At 38.5% G+C, this 20542-nt stretch overlaps 1 protein-coding gene across 1 annotated transcript; it reads right to left on the bottom strand.

Moving 5' to 3' along the window:
- Positions 1-351: 351 nt before the first annotated feature.
- On the bottom strand, positions 352-2317 carry LOC149815179 (cationic peroxidase 1-like). Its single transcript, XM_089989123.1, has 3 exons — positions 2061-2317; positions 1735-1929; positions 352-1257 (listed from the first exon to the last, which is right to left on the bottom strand). Exons 1-3 carry the CDS (start codon positions 2274-2276, stop codon positions 706-708), a joined length of 963 nt encoding a protein of 320 aa, XP_089845249.1. The 5' UTR covers positions 2277-2317; the 3' UTR covers positions 352-705.
- Between the last annotated feature and the right edge of the window lie 18225 nt (positions 2318-20542).

Genomic DNA, 20542 nt, shown 5'->3' with positions numbered 1-20542 from the left:
TATATATGACACTTCAATGGTGGTATGGTGGTACACACGATTTACATAAGTCTACTTTCCAAAAGCAAAATCTAACTATTGGATAATGTTTTGCATGTTTTATTTATTACTTTCATGTGTTAAAGTTGACTCAAATAACATGTTTTATACCATTTTTAATTTTATGAAGTTGATTTTCACCTTTTGAAAAATAGGATCTTATGGTGCATTAGATATGATAAAACCTTCTAACATAGAAAATAAACTATGCTAAACACATCTTCATGGTCAGATTTGCCATTTGGTGATTAGATCTATGCGAACAAGTATGTACAATCCTACGGTATCATGGTTCAGAACCACCATATATGTATATATAATGCTGTAGATTTTTTTCTTTTTTATTGAAAGAACTGCTGTAGATTGATTATCCCATAAAATCTTGTATCTCATATTTGGCAGATAAATAAGGTCTACATAGTAATCTTGGTCAACACCATATAACCTCGTTATGAGATTACACTGAAGCTGAAACAGTGGCAAAAGCATAGAGTGCTTTACTTTAATCATAGTCAACAAAGACACTGCCTATTCTCAAAACAAACAAAGACACTTGCCTATAATAACTAAAAAAAGGCCAAAAAGTACACTTTAACATGCTTTAAGAATTGACAGCCTGAGAGCAGAGCTACATAGCACTGTCTATAAATTAGGATCCTTGCTCCCTTAGTTAACCTTCCTGCAGTTTTGGCGAATCTGGCCATTGGTTCCGGTGAGAGGGCTCAAATTTCCCATCTTAACCATTGCACGAGCAAAGTCCCCATAGAAGAGGAAGGGATTGAAACTGTAGGCTCTCACTATCTGATCTGTGGTTCCATTGTTGAAGAGCTCCTGATCTGAGTGAAGCAACCCTCTCCTGGTCAACAAGTTGACAAAGTAGCTTCTGTCAAACCTTGTGGGTGTGAAGCTATCCAAGGGAGAGAGGTTGCTGTCTCCCCCAGAAGCTGGACATGACCCTTGCAGTGAGCTTGCAAACTGGGGGTCTATGTTGGTGTCATTATAGATACGTGTTCTGAAGAACCTGCACTGTGATTGACCGATGGTGTGAGCACCAGAGAGCGCAACGAGGTCTCTGGCGTCTAGTCCTTTGTTCTGGAAATTGGTTATGAGGTCTGAAAGGCTTGAGAAGGGTGAAGGCAGGTTGCTGTCCGCTGCATCTTTGCTGGCAGTTGTGGAGTCCCTCCTTCCTAGTTGCACAGGCCATGATGGTCCTCCTAGCTGCACGGTTTAATAAAAACTCAGAAGTGAATTAAAGAGGTTTACAATAATGGGCTTGCAGAGTTAATTAGGCATCGTTTCCAGCTCTTATTTTATGCTTGGAATCACGTAAAAGTTAAAACATATTTCTGCTTCATAAAATCCAATAATTTGCTTGTGACCAAGTTCATCAACTGCAGTCCTTGCCCCCCCCTCGCTATTAATTATATTTTGAACACTAAAAAACAAAATAACTCGAGTTCGTGACCTTGCTCACGTTAGTTACTCAAAAACGAATAGAGAGGGGTCATGTTTTTCTCATGTATAAAAGATTTATGCTGTGCATTTCCTAGATGTGAGGTCCTATTTAAACCCATCATTCTTCTCCAAATGAAACTTCCTTGAGCACTGCATCTTTGTGATGGTGATCCACAGGTCATGAATAGAGCTTTGGTCTACGCAAATGACCACATTGATTTGAGCTAATCAAGAACTCACCGCGACCACGGAATCACGAGCGGAAACGGCCAATATGTCTGCGCACGAGACGACGCTACCACCACACGCACTGTCAACGGCAGACTTTATGCTGTCAATGACCTCAAAGCCTCTGGCAGAGTTGGCGTTGGCCAGGGACGTCTTCTCCCCAGTGAAGGTTGGCGTGTCATCCAGCAGAACCGAACCATCGCAACCCTGTATACACACCCCAATTCCAATCATGTTAGACTGACTTCAGCCATGAATCCAAAAAAATCATACGAGTGAAAAAAATCGCAGTAAAAGAAATGCTGTGAAAATGGCAGTGTTTGTGAAGATGGGAATACATTGACAAAGCAGTCGTGGAAGTGAAGGCGCAGCAGCGAGGCTCCCATTCGTGGTTCATTGGCAACTGCAGCAAACACTGCGTTTCTTATGACTCCGATTGCCTGCGGACACGTTCTAAAGTAAAAGAAAGGGGAGAGCTGCTGACTTGAAACGCTGCTAGCAAGCACCATTAACCCTATCATCATCACCATTGCTATCACAGAAAACTTGGCCATGATAACTATCCACAGAGAGAGAGAGAGAGAGAGAGAGAGAGAGATTCTACTAGTGAAGGTGATGGTGGTGTGGTATAGTCGATCAAGGTGATGAATATTTATAGGCAAACAAAGCTACGCAACTTCGGTTTGTTTGCTGCTTCGGTGCAATGAATAAATAAACAACGGTTGACTAATTGACTTTCACTCGTGACAACAATTTCTTTGACTTGCTTTTTGGGCTTCAGAAAGTCAAAGATTTGCATGGAGGCCAGCCATTAATGCACCCATATATCTATTCATTGCTGATTGCTACATGCAACTAAGTAAAGAGTTGTGCTTGTATGTTTTCAACAACAGTCGGCAGCCCACAATTTGCTGTCAACTTTGAAAAAAGGTGTGTTTTGAGCCAAAATGCATGCAATTCTAAAATGCAATTTGTGGTGAACTAACTGTACTCCGATCGTTCTTCCACAAGTAGTGCTCCCTACGGTCAAAACACACCATGGTCGACCTAGTCAAATTGTCTTTTTTTTTTTTTGAAAGAACAGACTTAGTCAAATCGTCGCTTGATTAAAGGAAGAGTCAATAATCTGTGAATAATATTTAGCCGTCCATCCTGCAAGGGGTTAAATCTCAGCCGTTGCTGTCCATCTTTATCTACACCCACGGGATTCAAATAGAGAGTACCATACTCTAGAGTGTAGTTAATATTTCTCCTTATATATATATATATGTCAATGAAGGTATGAAACTATATATTTAATAAAAACCACCTCCCTTTCATATTTTTTAGACATAATTCAAAACGTTAAAAATTTCCCCTTTGTTGTTAGAGAGAGAGAGAGAGAGAGTTGTGAATTATTTGGTAGTGAAGATGGTGGTGTAAGTCAATCATAAAAAAAGAAAACAAAATCATAAACGGTGGTGTCTGTAGGAAGCAGATCTGGTCATGCTGAACATGAGCTTTTTGCTCATGCTAACATCGTGGCCGTCTGTTTGTATTTTGGATGAATGCCACGTAGCATATAACTGTTCTGTAGACTTTTTGACTTTTCAAAATACAAAACGGACGGCCACGATGTTGTCATGAGCAAAAAGGCTCATGCTCAGTGTATGACCTGATCTGCTTCCGTGTCTGTATATAGACAAAATAAGACCTTTTTGCTGCATGTTGCATAGATATATATAATTTTTTAATGTTCATTTTTTAGATACTACGTACCAGTATCATTCTTTTGTCATATGGTTAATGCGCTTTTTCTATTCCTGTTTCGTTTCATTCAAAATATATCAAAGTCAAAGTTTTTCTCCGCTTCCACACCTAGTGGAGATTTGACATCCCAACAATTCATGGGCAATCTCAAAAGAAAATTTCCCAATATATATTTGAAAATTGAGTCAAACAGGCATACTTAATTTGGTCACTCAATGCTGGACTATTTATATATTTCAGTCCCTAGTGTCCTACAGAAAATGGACGGTTATAATCTGCGCTGACCTGCATGGTAATCGGAAGTTGTTGTGGGTGTCTTGAATTCTGGACCGGTTCCAATCCGTAACCCAGATCCGATCCAAAAATATTTTGAAGTCCATACATTGAGAACTTTCAATGAGGTTTGTGGTATTACAAGAAGGCTTGGGCCAATAGGCTCTGCCCTCATGGTATGGACCTACCTTATGTTTTTAATTTTTTCTTATCACTACAACAAAGCAGTAGATTAGCGATGACCACATTCCGTCGCGAATCCGTCGCTAATCCGTCGCTAACCATGTTAGCGGCGGATTAACGACAACGCGGCGACAGTATGCTTACGTCGCGAATATTTCGACGCTAACTGGCGACGGAATAATTTCGTCGCCAGGTCCGTCGCTAATTGCGACGGAATAACGAGCGCTATATTCCGTCACCAATCCGCCGGTACTAAACGGCGACCACGGCTTGGCGACAGATTTAATTCCGTCGCTAAGCCGTCGCTAGATTAATATGAATAGCGATGGAATCATCCGTCGCTAATCCGTCGCAAACACGAAAAAAAATCAAAAAAAATTTATTTAAAAATTAATTACCGAGAACTGTATAATTTTTATTTCCTGTACAATTTATATTTCCTGTAAATAAAAAACAAACCACACAAAAAAATTCATATAACAAGTATCTATAATAATTAATCGTTCCACCTTAAAATTAAGAAGTTTAATTATTTACAATTCAACAATTACAATTAGGAAAAATAAAAAAAATAGAACTTCTTCAACACAGTCCTATAATCATCGTCAAGATTTTGTGCGTCTTCTTGTTCATTGTCTTTATCTGTCCCTTCAGCTCCACTACCCTGATTATCGCTAGCAGCCTACACAAGAAAAGAACAGTCAGTATTGATAAACAAAATATAATGAAATAAATTACACACTATATGTGATTCTATCATGTGCTCATGTGTGATCTAAGGCAATAAAAAAACTCTATATGTGATTATATCATGCTCATATGTGTGCTAAGGCAGTCAAAAAATTGAATATGTGATTATAGCATGTTCATATGTGTTCTAAGGCATCTAAAAAAACTCTATATGTGATTCTACCATGCTCAGATGTGCTTTAAGGCAGGCAAAAAACTATATATGTGATTCGATCATGCTCGTATGTGTGCTAAGGCAGTAAAAAAATTGAATATGTGAATATAGCATGCTCATATGTGCTCTAAGGCAGGCAAAGCCAAAAAAATTATATGTGATTCTATCATAAATGATATATAACATGTTCATATGTGTTCTAAGGCAGTTAAAAAACTCTATATGTTATTATAGCATGCTCATATGTGTGCTAAGGCAGTCAAAAAATAGAATATGTGATTATAATATGCTCATATGTGTTCTTAGGCAGTCAAAAAACTGAATATGTGATTATAGCATGCTCATATGTGTTCTAATGCAATTAAAAAAACTTTATATGTGATTCTATCATGCTCATATGTGCTCTAAGGCAGACAAAAAGTTAAATATATATATGTGATTCTATCATGCTCATATGTGTGCTAAGGCAGTCAAAAAATTGAATATGTGATTATAGCATGTTCATATGTGTTCTAAGGCATATAAAAAAACTCTATATGTGATTCTACCATGCTCAGATGTGCTTTAAGGCAGGCAAAAAACTATATATGTGATTCGATCATGCTCGTATGTGTGCTAAGGCAGTAAAAAAATTGAATATGTGAATATAGCATGCTCATATGTGCTCTAAGGCAGGCAAAGCAACTTTATATGTGATTCTATCATGCTCATATGTGTGCTAAGGCAGTAAAAAAATTGAATATGTGATTATAGCATGTTCATATGTGTTCTAAGGCATCTAGAAAAACTCTATATGTGATTCTACCATGCTCAGATGTGCTTTAAGACAGTCAAAAAAACTATATATGTGATTATACCTGAGAGGGACCTGGAATCGAAGATCCCCTATCCTGAACAGCGGTCTTGATCTCATTTCGGAGAAAGGGGGCGACGGTGTATTGGAAGTAGTTATTCAGTGATTCATTAATTATCTCGCGTACATCATCACCGGAAAGAATAGTCGGCTGCTTGGAGCTTATGTCGGCGCAAGAAGTCGGTGAGCCGTAACTGGAAGAACCAATAACTAGTGAAGTGTTCATTTTACTCCCAAACCCGAACACGCGACCTTTTTTGGGTTCACCTGCTGCAGTCACCCATGCTGTAGGATCAAATGATGGATGCTGAGTAGCGTCTTCACCATATCGCTCTACCATCTGTTGCTCATATGCCTCCTACAAAATAATGTTTAAAGTATTCATTAATAATTAATGATAACATTATGATAACTTGCATATATATTGCAATGATTATTAATAGAATTAATACATATCGTTGTCGTTCTCGCCTTCTCTGATACGAAGACTCCCGTGGTCTTCCGTTTATGTGTTTCTACAAACACATCCTTATATGGTACACTGCCTCCTTTTTCTGCTTCCTGCGAAGTTAAATGACAAAAGATTTAGTACATAAGTTTGCAACAATACTTATAAAATTAATATTATATATTGATGAGTTACCATTTTCTTTAGGTGGCTCCCAAATGTCTTAGATCCACCTGTGTGTAGATGGGCTTCGGGCATCTTCGATCGATTTTGTGAAGCCTTCGCAGAGCGATTTTTAAATGCATCTCCCACCCACTTATGGCACATTTCATCCCAGTAATCTCTCCTGATAGTAATAGGACCATAGCCCTTCCACAGTAATGGATCATCTACTACGCTAGATGCTTTTTTTGCTGCAGTCTTCATAGTGTGCAGCATGTCTGCAAATCGATTCGCAGCCACCTTCAGCAACACCTTCCTTGCATCATTTTCTTCCACCGTAGTTGCGAAGCGATTCGAAGCCTACAAATATTTTCAGAAAGTTAGTAGACATTGCTTAAATAAATTAAATATGAAACACATTAACTATGAGGAACAACTGTATACCATGAATGAGGACCACAATCTGTCTAACACCTCCTTTGGGTACTCTTTCCATTGAGCAACTGGTCCTGGTAGATGTTGAAGAAGTGAATTTCTAATCTCCCGTACTACTTCTTGTGGCTCAAACCTCGTGCTGCACATGAATTGTTACACAGTAAATATCAATATAAAATATTTAAAAGATATGCAATAATTGAAAACAAAATACTTACGATCGATTATCGATATACACTATTCGAATGAGTCTTCTTGTGCCAGCCTGAGAAGACCCTGTTTCCTGTGTTGGCTGTTGACTTGTGTGATCAACTGGTGTAAGTGAGTCGTGTACATGCGCAACATCATCTGTAAAAAAATACATTAGAAATTCTCAGAATGTGCATTTGAACTAATCAAGCATCTAATTAGTTATATGATATACCTATCACAGGAGCCTGTGAAGATGAAGGTTGAGCCTGACTACTACTGGATGAGCGACCACTATAACCTCCACGAACCATATTCTAACAAATAACATATGTCATACAATACATTCAAATAATTCACATCAAGTATTACAATGCATTCAAGTCATTCACATCAAGCATTGCAATGCATTCAAATAATTCAAATCATTGACATCAAGTATTGCACTAATTCAAATCATTCGTTAATTGCATAAATTATAATACATTCAGATAATTGAAATCATTCACATCAAGTATTACAATGCATTCAAGTCATTCACATCAAGCATTGCAATGCATTCAAATAATTCAAATCATTGACATCAAGTATTGCACTAATTCAAATCATTCGTTAATTGCATAAATTATAATACATTCAGATAATTGAAATCATTCACATCAAGTATTACAATGCATTCTAATCATTCGTATAAAGTATTACAATACACTCAAATAAATTTTTTAATCATTCACACCAAGTATTGTAATACAACTCACATCAAGTATTACAATGCATTTAAATAGAGGTTTGTAGTATAAGATATGAAACACACTAGCTTGAGAATTCTTCCTCGTCACTAGTTTGACTTTCTTCTTCTTCTTCTTCTTCTTCTTCTTCATTGTTTGCCCATCCACTTGGTACATCATTTGGATCACATTCCTTTATGAATGTTTCATCAGCCAATGGAGATATGACATGCATATCATGCGCAACATCGTGACCATAAGCGAAGTCACAGACATCATCTGATTGATAGTAATCACTGTCTTCAGCTAACTCATCTTCTTGTAACTGATCATACTCGGGGTATAGTTTGGATTTCACCTTGCAAACTGCCCACCATTCATTTCTATTTGACTTTTTTATACTCGGATATGAAGTATAATAAACTTGTTGAGCTTGCGAGGCTAATATGAATGGTTCATATGTTCCAAACCTGGATTTATGATTCACCTCCACAATGCCTGAAGCTTTGTCGAGTCTTGTTGCAGTTGGATCAAACCAATGACACTTGAATAAAGTAACCCTGTTATTCATGCCTAAGTAAGTCAACTCCATTATTTCCTCTATAACACTATAGTAATCATGTTCATTTTCACCATAGCTGCTACCCTTGACACACACGCCACTATTTATCGTTGATTTGTTTATACCGTAGTCTTTTGTATGGAATCGATAACCATTTACGATATACCCGTTGTAGCATTGCACAACTTTGGTCGGACCATTTTCTAAATCACATATTTATTGATCTTTAACATCACCATTGCGAACCTACGCACAAACATAAACAATGATTGTGATCACGATCAATTAAGTAACTTAGTGTTGTTTATAAGTACAAAATTTATGTTAGCTTCTTTACCAACTGTTTCAACCACTCCACAAACTTAGTTTCACGTTCTTTTTGTACTTCTGCATCAGTGAGATGTGAAACTTCGTTTCGCAACTCTAGATCAAATCGTCTGCAAACCACAAATACTTATATTACCGAGTCATGTATCCACATATAGAACATAAAATGATTTATAATTGAGTTGCATATATATATACTTACTCGATGTATGGGTCGATCGCTGAGCAATTAAAAAGAATATAGATGTGTGCTGCATCTTGCTCTCGATCTGTCAATAGCCTTGATCGACAACTACCAAATGCATGCCCAAGTGGTTGAAATATCGACAGCTTGTCAGCTACAGTTACTTGTTCTCCATCATCGTTACGGGGCGGGCATGTGTAACGTGTTTTCATCGTGTCGAACTTTATTTGCATGCCATCTCATGTGTTTAGCTGTCTTTGAAGACATATACAATCGCTGCAATCTAGGAGTGATAGGAAAGTAGCGGAGCGACTTGTATGAAACTTCCTTTGATCTCGTGCTACCATTGCCTCTTGTCTTTGGCTTGAACCGAGGATGCCCACATGACGGGCATGATATGTCGTTTTCCTGCTCCTTGAAATACAACATGCAGTGATTTGGACAAGCATCAATCTTTTTGTAACCCATACCTAGAGCGTTGACCATAACTTTCGCACGATAGAAATTTTGTGGCAATTTCTCATCTTTAGGCAACATACTCTTCACAATCATGCACAAACGGTCAAAACATGATTGACTCAAATTATACTCGGACTTCAAATTCATTAGTTGAAGAACTGCAGACAAGATAGTGTGACTCTCACAACCGTTACAAAGTGGCTCATCAGCATCTTTATGTAAATCATAAAATCTACTAGCTGCATCGTTTGGTGATTCTTCATCTACGGCAGTTCTTACATCACTAGAACTCATAGCAGAACCCAGTTCTGTTCCTGCAGCATCAAATATCAAATTCGTATATGAATTATCGTGCACCATATTCACCCGTGCATCAAAATCGTTTCTAAATTCTTCTCCATAAAACGTCCAGTTCTGATAATCACTCACAAAAACCTTCCTGTATAGGTGATGTCTAACGCCATGAGGTTCTACAAATCGATTATTCTTACAAATCTTGCAGGGACACCTAATCCGACCTGTGGGATCTACCGTACTGACACTCGCCGTTGCAAATTCAATAAAACTATCGACACCATCCATATATTCATGCGATAACTCATTGTCCACTATCCTACGGTACATCCATTCACGGTTTGCAGTCATTCTGTCGTATGATGTTACGAATAGTATCCTAACGAATTAAGAAAAAAACAATCAGAATGCTACGATGAAGAAAATATCAAATTTATCATGCAATATACTATGTCAAACAATAACAAGAATTTTGATGCATGCATTGATAACTTAATATTTTCATGTGCAAACTATTAATGACACGATACAATCATTTGAAGCATGCTTTTATTATAAAATTTCACATGGAAGTCAAAATCAAATTGAAATTAACTACATGCAAGCATGGATACAATTACATCAAACATTGCAATACATCATAATCATTCATATCAAATAAATGGCAAACATGTACCTGCAACAAACACACTTCAATATCTCACTAACTACTACCATGCTTAGCATGGACTCCGTACTCCAAAAATAAGAACACTTCCATATTTCTACATTAAAATCATGCTCAGCATGATCTCCGAACTCCAACAAAGCAGTCCTAGATATCAACAACTAAGTGAGTGTGTGAACAATAAAGTGCTGCATTCAATAAATTAAATAACATGTGATACGTTTGCATCACTTACTCACCACGGGTATTTACCCGATTTGCATTGTTTTTGTCATTTACTTACCACAGGTGACCGAGCACGAGTTGGTTCCGTTGAAAAATCTGCACAAAAACAAAACAAATTAAGTAACAAACTAACTAATCATGAAACAAGATGAAACACTAACTAAAAAAATTAAAACAAATTAAAACAACTCTAACTAATTGAAAGAAGAGAAAAGAAAAATAGTATATATGTTAAGCCAAATCTAACTAGAAGATGCTAATTTAACAAACCAGCTATAACATGTTGAACCAGTCGACTAACATAAAGTCATAAACAATTTCTAATCTGAACTACTTAGCAAAGGAATAGTAAATCAATCAATTAGTTTACTAGAAAAGATGTGAACTCCGTTTAACCACCATTATCATAAAGAATTCAAATAGCCCTAATCTAACTAACTGATTGTGAGAACATTAAATACCAATCTATCTAAGAAAAATATAATTATAAAAGACTAATAGATTGAAATACTCTAACTAACCAAATTTCAAGAAAACAAATTGAAGTAAAACTAACTACCAGTAGACATTAACAAACTAACAAATTGATAAAAATTTATGAACTACTCTAACTAGATATAACTAACAAATTGATAAAAATTTATGAAATACTCTAACTAACCACAGTTGATTAAATCTCAACCTAGCCAGTTGATTTCGATTTGAATTTTTTTTTTATAATTTAGTCATTATAGTTGTTGATTAAACTCAAAACAATAAATCTTTTGCTACGATTTTATTAATTATACAACTGTTGGGTTCAATCACAATAGTCTATTATATTTTAGCAGTGTGGTTCTTCATAACTACAGTCGTTTCAAATTTCAACAGCTTGAATTGTAGTACCGTTGTTATTCTTTTTATTTCAACAGCAGTAATTATTTCTAATAATTACGATCTGATTTTAGCACAACATAAAAGTATTAATTTTTTTTATTCAAATCAACATGATTTTCAAATACAACAATTTGTTTTCAATTTGTTAGTTAGTTTTCAATTTGTTAGTTTGAAAGCACGGCAGGGGGTTAAACCCCCTGCCTTTCCGGCAGGGAAGGGGGTTAAACCCCCTGCCGGAAAGGCAGTTCCGGCATGGGGGGTTGACCCCCTGCCGTGCCTTTACGGCAGGGGGTTAAACCCCCTGCGTTTCCGGCAGGGGGGTCGACCCCCTGCGTTTCCGGCAGGGGGTCGACCCCCTGCGTTTCCGGCAGGGGGTCGACCCCCCATGCCTTTCCGGCAGGGGGTCGACCACCCCTGCCGGAAACGCAGGGGGTCGACCCCCCTGCCGGAAAGCACGAGGAGCGGCGGCTGGCGAGGTCGCCGGTGGCCGGCGCAGTCGACAGCAGAGAGGGGGAGACCTGGAGCGAAGCTCGGGGGCCACTGGGTCGCCGGAACTCAGAGCGGAGGCGAAGAGGTGGCTGCAGGGAGGATCGTCGGTCGTCGGCGGCTGAGGACGCCGGTTGCGAGTCGCCGGCGAAGGGGAGACAACACCTCCCGGCAGCAGCCACAGGGAGGAACAACAGGGAGGAGGAAGAGGTCGGCGGCGGGTCGCCGGTGCTCGGGGTCCCTGGCGCAGCCGCTAGCCAAGCAGGGAGGTCGGCAGCGAGGATCGTCGGCGAGGCGGCGACGACCGGACGGTGGCGAGAGCCGACGGGCGGCGGGAGGGAGAGGGCGGCGGGCGGGAGCAATACAGCGAAACAGGAAAAAGAGAAAGAGGGATGGGATTAGGGATTTACGCGACATTTAGCGACGGAAACATTCCGTCGCTAAGCCGTCGCTAAATCAAAATACAAAAAACGCGACAGAATATATTCTGTCGCTACGCCGTCGCTAATTAGCGACGACAGAGTTCCCTCTCTAAATCCATCGCTAAAATGGTGTTCTTGTAATAAAAAGTAGCGACAAAAAATTTAGTCGCTAATCCGTCGCTAAGTAGCGACAGATTAGCGATAAAATTTGTTTCCTCGCTAATCCGTCGCGAATTAGCGACAGATTCTATCTCTAGCCAATCTGTCGCTAATTAGCGACGGATTTTTTCCGTCGCTAATTTTTGTCGCTAATTAACAATTTTCTTGTAGTGTATACACCCGCTGGAGTTTCTTTCTTTTTAAGGAGAGTGACCTCACTTTGGTACTATGAGAGAACTATGAGTTTATTGGGGTCTTGGGGTTTTAAGCAAGGAATTGGGAAATTTCAATTCAGGGCTGAATCGGCCAACTTTCAACCACAAAGACACATTGTCACAAAATATTAAAAAAATAGTAAAACTATTTTGACCAGTTTTTAGTTTTTTTTTTTAAATAAGCCGGTTCAGGCCAGCTTCGCATCAATTTTTTGCCTACACGATACGAATTGACCAATTCAGGCTGATTCGCAACGGTACTGACAACATTGGTCTTAAAAGTTGAGGCATTCAGCCATTGTATTCCACATTGTTAGTGGATTTTTTTTTCTATAGGCAAGTTGGGTTTAGGCAGAACCCAACTAGTTAATTGATAAATTGTGATTTTTTGCTCCTTTACTCATGGACTGAGTGCCGAACCATGTATATCTGCAGTCCTCTTCTCTATTTTTTTATGGTTTGTTTCATTTTGTATGTGGTTTGCATAACAAAGTGTAGTCGTTAATGGAAATCTCAGATAATTTGCAGATTCTTTTTAACAACAATGTAGAGAAAGAGAGAGAGAGAGATTTGCTCTTATAAAATAGTGAAATGAAATCTAAACATACAAATGAAATGACATCTGTTGCTTGCCGTGTGATTCAAAGAACTTGCAAATTATACTGTAATGTTATGTCGGCCTCCACCTTTTAGACGACTTTGAGTGCTCTTGTAGGTCAATCATCATTGATTGTATCAAAGGTAATTTTCAAATGCACACTTAAATTTTTAGTCCTAGCTGATATAAACACCCAAGCTTTTGTAATTTCCAAATACCTCTGAACCTTGAGTTAAACAAATACCCTATGCTCACACTGTGTGGCTTCCAACGACAAGACAATCGATTTCTTGGTGCCCCACTCCAATTCTCATACATACACACACACACAAGACACACTCTTCACCTTGAAACAAATTTGTTTTATTTTTTCATAGACTAATGTTAAGTTTAACATGATAATTTGCACAAATTCTAGGCCACCAAAATCTCTCGGTACAATGAAGGCCTGTGATTTTTTTTTTGAAGGAAAAAACAATTCATTACACAAATTCTAGGCCACCAAAATCTCGGTACAATGAAGGCCTTTGATTTTTTTTTTTTGAAGGAAAAAGCAATTCATTAAGAAGATAAGCAGATTACATAAATAGGGTGATGAGCAGTCACCCACACACAGCTAAACAGAAGCGGAATACATCAGCATAAGCAAGAACGACAGAAAATTCTGAATCATTTATGAGGAGATTGTTGTTCTGCCAATTCTGCATTCCCCAACCCAAGTAAGATCAGAACCAGTCCATTTTTAGTTGCAGACATTCCCGTAGCTCACACTTGATTCTTTGATTGACGGCCTCGAAAGACGCCAATGAAGTGTGGAAAATCTGATTGTTTCGTTCAAGCCATACTGCACACCACATTAACAGCAGCCAACACCTCCAAACAAACTTCTACTTCTTCCCGAGGCGATCAACGTTGTCTGCTACTACTGCTACTATGAGGGGTGGGAGGGACACGAGGCTGTCCCAAGAAAAGCCCTCGTCTCCATAAGCCAAATTAACCAGGGTTTGGGTGAACAAGTAGTCCCAAAAGAGATGTGTGGTCTCTTTAGTAGCAGAACACAATATACAGCGACTAGGAAACCTAAATCTCCTCTTTTTCATATTTAACTCTGATCCTCTTATCAACCAACCAGTGAAGGAAACCCTCACCGGTGGTCCATGACCCCAAAGTGCTTTATTGGGCAGCCACTGCATTGAAAGTTGAGATAGATAGGAATAACAAACAACCTCGAACTCTATATCCTTTCCACTGGATTTGATCCTGATCCTTATTAAGCTTTAATTGGGAAAGTCGCTCCATTAGCAGTAACCATTTATTTAGAACTACTTGCAAAGGCTCTCACCTTAAAGAAATCTCTCATCCACCTTGTTCTGTTCAACAATCATCAACACAACATTCTTTAAATCTTGCTAACTGTTAGAGCAAGAGAAATTGCTTCATTAGTGGGCCATCATCATTCCTTAAGCTAAACATCCTTCCAAAATCTAGTAGATCTCACATTTCCAACATGCACTACTATAGCGTTTTCAAAAATCTGAATTAACTTGGACCAGCCATTCCAAACACCTGAACTGACTAGCCACTTCGAGCTAGTTATCCATTGACATGGCCAACTCTCTAACCTGATACTTAGTTTTGATAATCCTTGACCATAAACACCAAAACGATATTGGAAAGAACAATCACACTATAAAACACAAACACTTACGTGGTTTAGTCAATGTGACTTATGTCCAGGAAATACTCTCTCAGTCTAGATGATTTCTAGAGAGAGGTTTTCTTGCTTATCATAATAAGTTACATCACCAAGAGTCCTGTTACAGTGATGTTTATCTTGAGAGTTTTGAACTCTACAAATTTCATTTAGATTATACAAATAGAGTTGTGATGGTTTTGGAGTCTCCCTGGATGTTTTCACCTCTTGAGTCCTACTAGCTTGAAAGTTTTTCTTGAAGAGAGTTCACTTATAAAGAACCTCATCAGGATAATGCACAAGAGTAACCACCTCAGGCGACATCTCAATAGTTTGAGTTTCATGAGGATCGATCTCTTTTATGAGAGTTTGTTCTCACCCATTATTCTTGACATGCCCCCTCAAGTCAATCTTCACAAGATTGAGCTTGTGTCTAAACTATGTGAAAGTTGGCCCTGTTAATGGTTTAGTGAGGACATCTGCAACCTGACCTTGAGTTGAAACATATTGAACTTTAATTTCTTCATTTGCAACTTTTCTTCAACAAAAATGGTAGTTAAATTTTATATGCTTGGTTGAGCATGAAACACCGGGTTTGCGGTCAGATAGGCTGCACAGAGATTATCACACCAAATTTTGGGTGGTTCACCAGTAGTAACATTTAGCTCTTCTCTTAACAGTTGCTTGAACCACACCAGCTCGAAAACTTCTCCAGCAACAACTTTGTATTCCGCTTCAGTGCTAGATCTAGCAACAATTCTTTGTTTGATTGAGTTTCACGATAAGAGATTTGAACCCAAGAATGTTAGATAGCCTCTTGTAGTTTTTCTGTCATCTGGACATCCTGTCCAGTCAGCATCTAAATAAGCATTCAACTGAAGCGATGTAGACTTTTTGATTTGCAAACTCATACTTATAATTCCTTTCAAATAAAAAAAAATTGTTTCACATGAGCCCAATGATCCTGACTTGGTTCATCCATGAACTGACACGCTTTGTTTACAACATATGCTATGTTAGGTCTAGTGAATGTAACACACAGAAGAGCTCCAACAATACTTTTGTATTCAGTAAAATTTTTTAGCAGAATTTTTTCATGTCTAGATAACAAGACATTAGAAGTAGCAGGAGTAATCATTGGCTTCAAGTTTGTCATACCTGTTTTTGTAAGAATGTCCAAGATGTACTACCTCTAACACAAAATCATGCCACCTGTTGAAACCACTTCAATGCCAAGAAAGTAATGAAGAGGACCTAGATTTTTAATAGAGTATTCAAATCCAAAACTTTGCATTATATAATTGACCATGTCCTGTGAGTTTCTCGTAATTATAATATCATCAACACAAACCAGAATAAACATGTGATATATATATATATATATATATATATATATATATATATATATATATATATATATATATATATATATATATATATATATATATATATATATATATATATGAGTGATTGCATATTCTAAGTTTAGAATTGGTATTATAAAAGTATTTATATTGGTATATACTAATAAATATTGTTTATTTGGTATGTACGAAAAGAATGTTATTATATGTGTACTTGAGTCTATGCATGTATGTTTAGTCATTTATATTCCTGCTAGGGGCTATTCTAACTCTCTACTAAAACCCAGTTAAAATAATAATTAGCTGAGTCAGAGTGGTTGTAGAAAGCTGAGGCGACATCAATGAGCCAATAATTTTTCTTTCCCGAGCATTGAATTTTGGAATACATATTCTTGTAAAAACATTCATGATATCATAAATTTTACAATTACTCTAACTTATACAGTAGAATCAATTTAAGAAATGTTGTCTACCTTAAAGTATTGTTGTATCTGTAACCCACCCAAGGTTTTAACCCAAAAGTCAAAAAGGTTTTTGCTGATGATTTAGAATTTTTTTTTTTAAAATTTTACATGTTTTTTGAGTTTGAAATCTCAGAACGTTACACTCACTCTCCCGTGAGGTCAGTTTTGAGAATTGAGATGTACCTTGTTGCATTCAATAATCCTTATTCTCTCGTAAGCTAGCTTTTTAACAATTCGAGACCTTTGATTTTTTTACTATACCATTCATAACCTATTCAAAAAGGAAAAAAAAGAGTAATTTAAATCCCAATGCATGGCTGGAGCTATCAAAACTAGAAACCGCACATTATAAGGTGTTATATTTTTGCCTATGAACATATTATTGTGGTTTTTGTAAAACACAATAGCGCATTTGTTCTATAGAAGAGCAAATAACAGAAATAGGTCTGACGCATGAACTTGAGATGGATGGATCACAACATATGAGATTGAACCCTTGCAGTCTCGACTATTAGACACATATAAATTAAAGATTCTTCTTTTAATCAACCATTTGGAAGATAAGGGCGTAACTTGGTTTGCCAAAAATTGGCCTTTTAAGGTTGTTTGGTGTTTAGGTTTTTGGTTGTTAAAAACTAAAAAAGAGAAGTAAAAAATAGAAAAATAAGGGTTGCCATTTTTCGGCCAGTAACCAACAAGGAAAAGGTCTCGAGGCTGGTGTCACCCTTGCTAGGTGCATGACTGATTAACCCCAAAACTAAAAAAAGAAAAGGAAAAAAAAAGATATGGCTAGCCATTTGCTGTCCAGTCACCAACCAGAAAATGGTCCGGCAAAATTATGAAATTTGAAGAAAAAAACAAGGTTACATCCATTTTTTGTTGGCCACCAATAAAAAAATGGCTGACATAAAGAAAAGTAGGAGAGGGGTTTACAAGGTGAGAGGAAAGCGAAGCAGGTTATATGTTCCCCCCCCGAACAAGGCAGGTAGCTACATCTCATGTTTGGGGGGTCCCAAAGAGCACCACATATGTAAGCATGTGCGCCTCATATCCCCATGTTTGTCAGCATCACTTAGCGTTAGAGTTTGGTGCGATTGCAAAGACTTTAAGTACCCTTTTCTCCATTGGTGCAAAAAAAATGATGATTCTAGAAAAGGAGTGGTTGTAAAGACTTAAGTACCTCGAAGATGGTTATTTAAGACCTAGTCCCTGCACTGCAGGATTATCTGAGAAATAAACCCTCCTGGAGAAGGCCATGAACATCAACCCTCTCACTCTCTCTCCCTTCTCTTTTTGCTTTTGTGCATATCCAGCAGCAGCAGACGATCCTACATTGCTCCATCAAGCACCGACTGACCTGCACACTGACTGTAGCATCGTTCAACTTGATGAGTTATGAAGCCTGATTCAGAGTTTTTGCCCTTATAAAAGAGGGGCCTGGGCGCTCTCCCCGACATAAGTAGCATCATTCAACTTGATGAGTTGTGGAACCTGATTCAGAGTTTTTGCCCTTACAAGAGGGGGTCCGGGAGCTCCCTCCGGCACGGGTCCCTTTCCCGAACATGAGATATAGCTACCGTGGGTCCCTTTCATTGCGCATATTCAAATTTTTTGGGGGCCTTGTATAAATTTTTTCTTTTCTTTTCCTCTTGTAACTATCGAAAAAGAGCAATAAAGTGTTTTGTTTAATCATGGTGCTCATGTTACCTTCGGTTGTTTCTTGCTCGAGGTTTTTGTAACACCCTTTCCCACGATTTTTCTTTTTTTTTTTTTTCGCTTTGCGATTTTCGTAAATCGCTACTCGATTTGCCATTTTTTTTGCTACACAATTTTCATATATCGCTACTTGATTTTGCGATTTGCCATTTTTTTTGCTACATGATTTTCGTAAATTGCTACTCAATATAGCGATTTACAAAAAGTGATTTGCCATTTTTTTGCTACCCGATTTTCGTAAATCGCTACTCGATATAGTGATTTACGAAAATCACATAGCGATTTGCCATTTATTTATTTTTTTGCTACGCAATTTTCATAAATTGCTACTCGATTTTACGATTTGCCATTTTCTTCGCTACGTGATTTTCGTAAATCACTACTCAATGTTGCGATTTACGAAAATCACATAGTGATTTGCCATTTTATTTTGCTACGTGATTTTCGTAAATCGCTACTCGATATAGCGATTTACGAAAATCACATAGCGATTTGCCATTTATTTATTTTTTTGCTATGCGATTTTCATAAATCGCTACTTGATTTTGCGATTTGCCATTTTTTTTGCGCGATGCAGTTTTCATAAATCGCGATGCCGAACACCGCCCCTTGAGCACGATCTTCGCCGTGATCTGGCTGTAGTCGCCAGCTATCCCGATGGCAGCCTTGAGGTTCATGATGGCGAAGCCGGAGGCTGTACTCCGTTGTAGGTGTACTGGAGAAAGATTTCGTTGTAGGTGTCCGTCGAAGGTAGAGGAGGAGCCGCCGCAGTCGGTTGCCCGTTGGACGAGAGCAGCATACTTCATTGTAGGTGTACTGAAGGAAGATTCTATTGTAGGTGTCCCTCGAAGGCAGAGGAGGAGCCACCACAGTCGATTGCCTGCTGGACAAGAGTAGCATACTTCGCTGTAGGTGTATTGGAGGAAGATTCCATTGTAGGTGTCCCTCGAAGGAGGAGGAGGAGCCGCCGCAGTCGGTTGCCCGCTGGACGAGATCAACATACTCTGTTGTAGGTGTAATGGAGGAAGATTTTGTTGTAGGTGTCCCTCAAAGGCGGAGGAGGAGCCGCCACATTTGGTTGCTCGCTGGACGAGAGCAACAGACTCTGTTGTAGGTGTGCTGGAGGAAGATTTCGTTGTAGGTGTCCCTCGAAGGTGAAGGAGGAGTCACCGCAGTCGATTGCCCACTGGACGAAAGCAACATTCCGACCACTGCTAGTAGAAAAAGGATGACGATAACCATCGGATTGCCGGCTCTTTGCCTCCCTTGATTTCTTCTCTAGAGAGAGAGAGAGGGTTTTACAGTGTTTTACGAAGAAAGAAGAAGATGATGACGAAAAGTTCAAACAAACATTTTAGATGGCTCAGGTTCGTTTCGTCGGATCACCATCGAATCGCCAGCTCACCATCGTTTCGCTGTCTCACCATCATTTTGTCGGATCACCATCGGATCGCCGACTAAGGTTCGTTTCGTTGTTTAGACTTTGAAGAGTCAACATCATCCTCAACTTTCTGAACGAAGGACATGTTTGTCCTTTTTTTGAACTGTTTATTTCCCTTGTTTTGAACGAAGGATATTTTTGTCATTTTCTCAAACCATCGTTTTATGGCAAGAATAGCAAGAAAGGGTACTTAAGTCTTTGCAACCGCACTAGACTCCAATGCTAAGTGACATCAACATACACAGGAATATGAGCCCCATGTGCTTACATATGTGGCACTCATTCGGACCCCCAAACACAGACGTGGGATTCAGTGAATCATCGGGGGAGAACATACACCACCCTCTCAGAGGAAAGGGGTGGTTAGAGTCGCTCCCTCCCTCTAAACTAGGTTGAAAAGAGAGGGAAGAGCCAAGTTGCAAAACTGCATTGAAAACTCGGTTTTGACCAAGCTAGGTCTACGAAAGACAATGTTTGGTGGTGTGCAAACAAATACCAAGCGAAGTTTTTGAGATAAAACTTTGTTTGATGTTCAAAATCCGGTTTTCACCTTGGTTTTGGGTGTCATTTAAATGGTACATAAGTTCATTTTTTTCGTACAAGCTGGGAGATAACGCCTGTTAGATTTGAACAGTAAATCTCAATTATGATAGTTTGACCTAACCATACAACTATATCACTTGACCTGACCCCAACTAGGTCGATCATAATGTACCAACTAAGTACTTGTTGAAAAAAAGACCC

This window comes from Nuphar pumila, chromosome 15, assembly GCF_984573655.1.
Source record: "Nuphar pumila chromosome 15, dmNupPumi1.hap1.1, whole genome shotgun sequence".
Lineage (NCBI taxonomy): Eukaryota > Viridiplantae > Streptophyta > Magnoliopsida > Nymphaeales > Nymphaeaceae > Nuphar > Nuphar pumila.
The sequence above is the reverse complement of the archived record's forward strand: the minus strand, read 5'-3'. Positions and strand labels throughout refer to the sequence as shown.

What these genes read in the sequence shown, in the direction of transcription:
- LOC149815179 (XM_089989123.1), bottom strand. Translation starts at nt 2,276, where the DNA reads ATGGCCAAGTTTTCTGTGATAGCAATGGTGATGATGATAGGGTTAATG. An exon ending in TCCACGACTGCTTTGTCAAT is followed by an intron (nt 1,930 to 2,060) that starts GTATTCCCATCT and finishes GTGTGTATACAG; the next exon opens with GGTTGCGATGGTTCGGTTCT. An exon ending in CTCGTGATTCCGTGGTCGCG is followed by an intron (nt 1,258 to 1,734) that starts GTGAGTTCTTGA and finishes TAAACCGTGCAG; the next exon opens with CTAGGAGGACCATCATGGCC.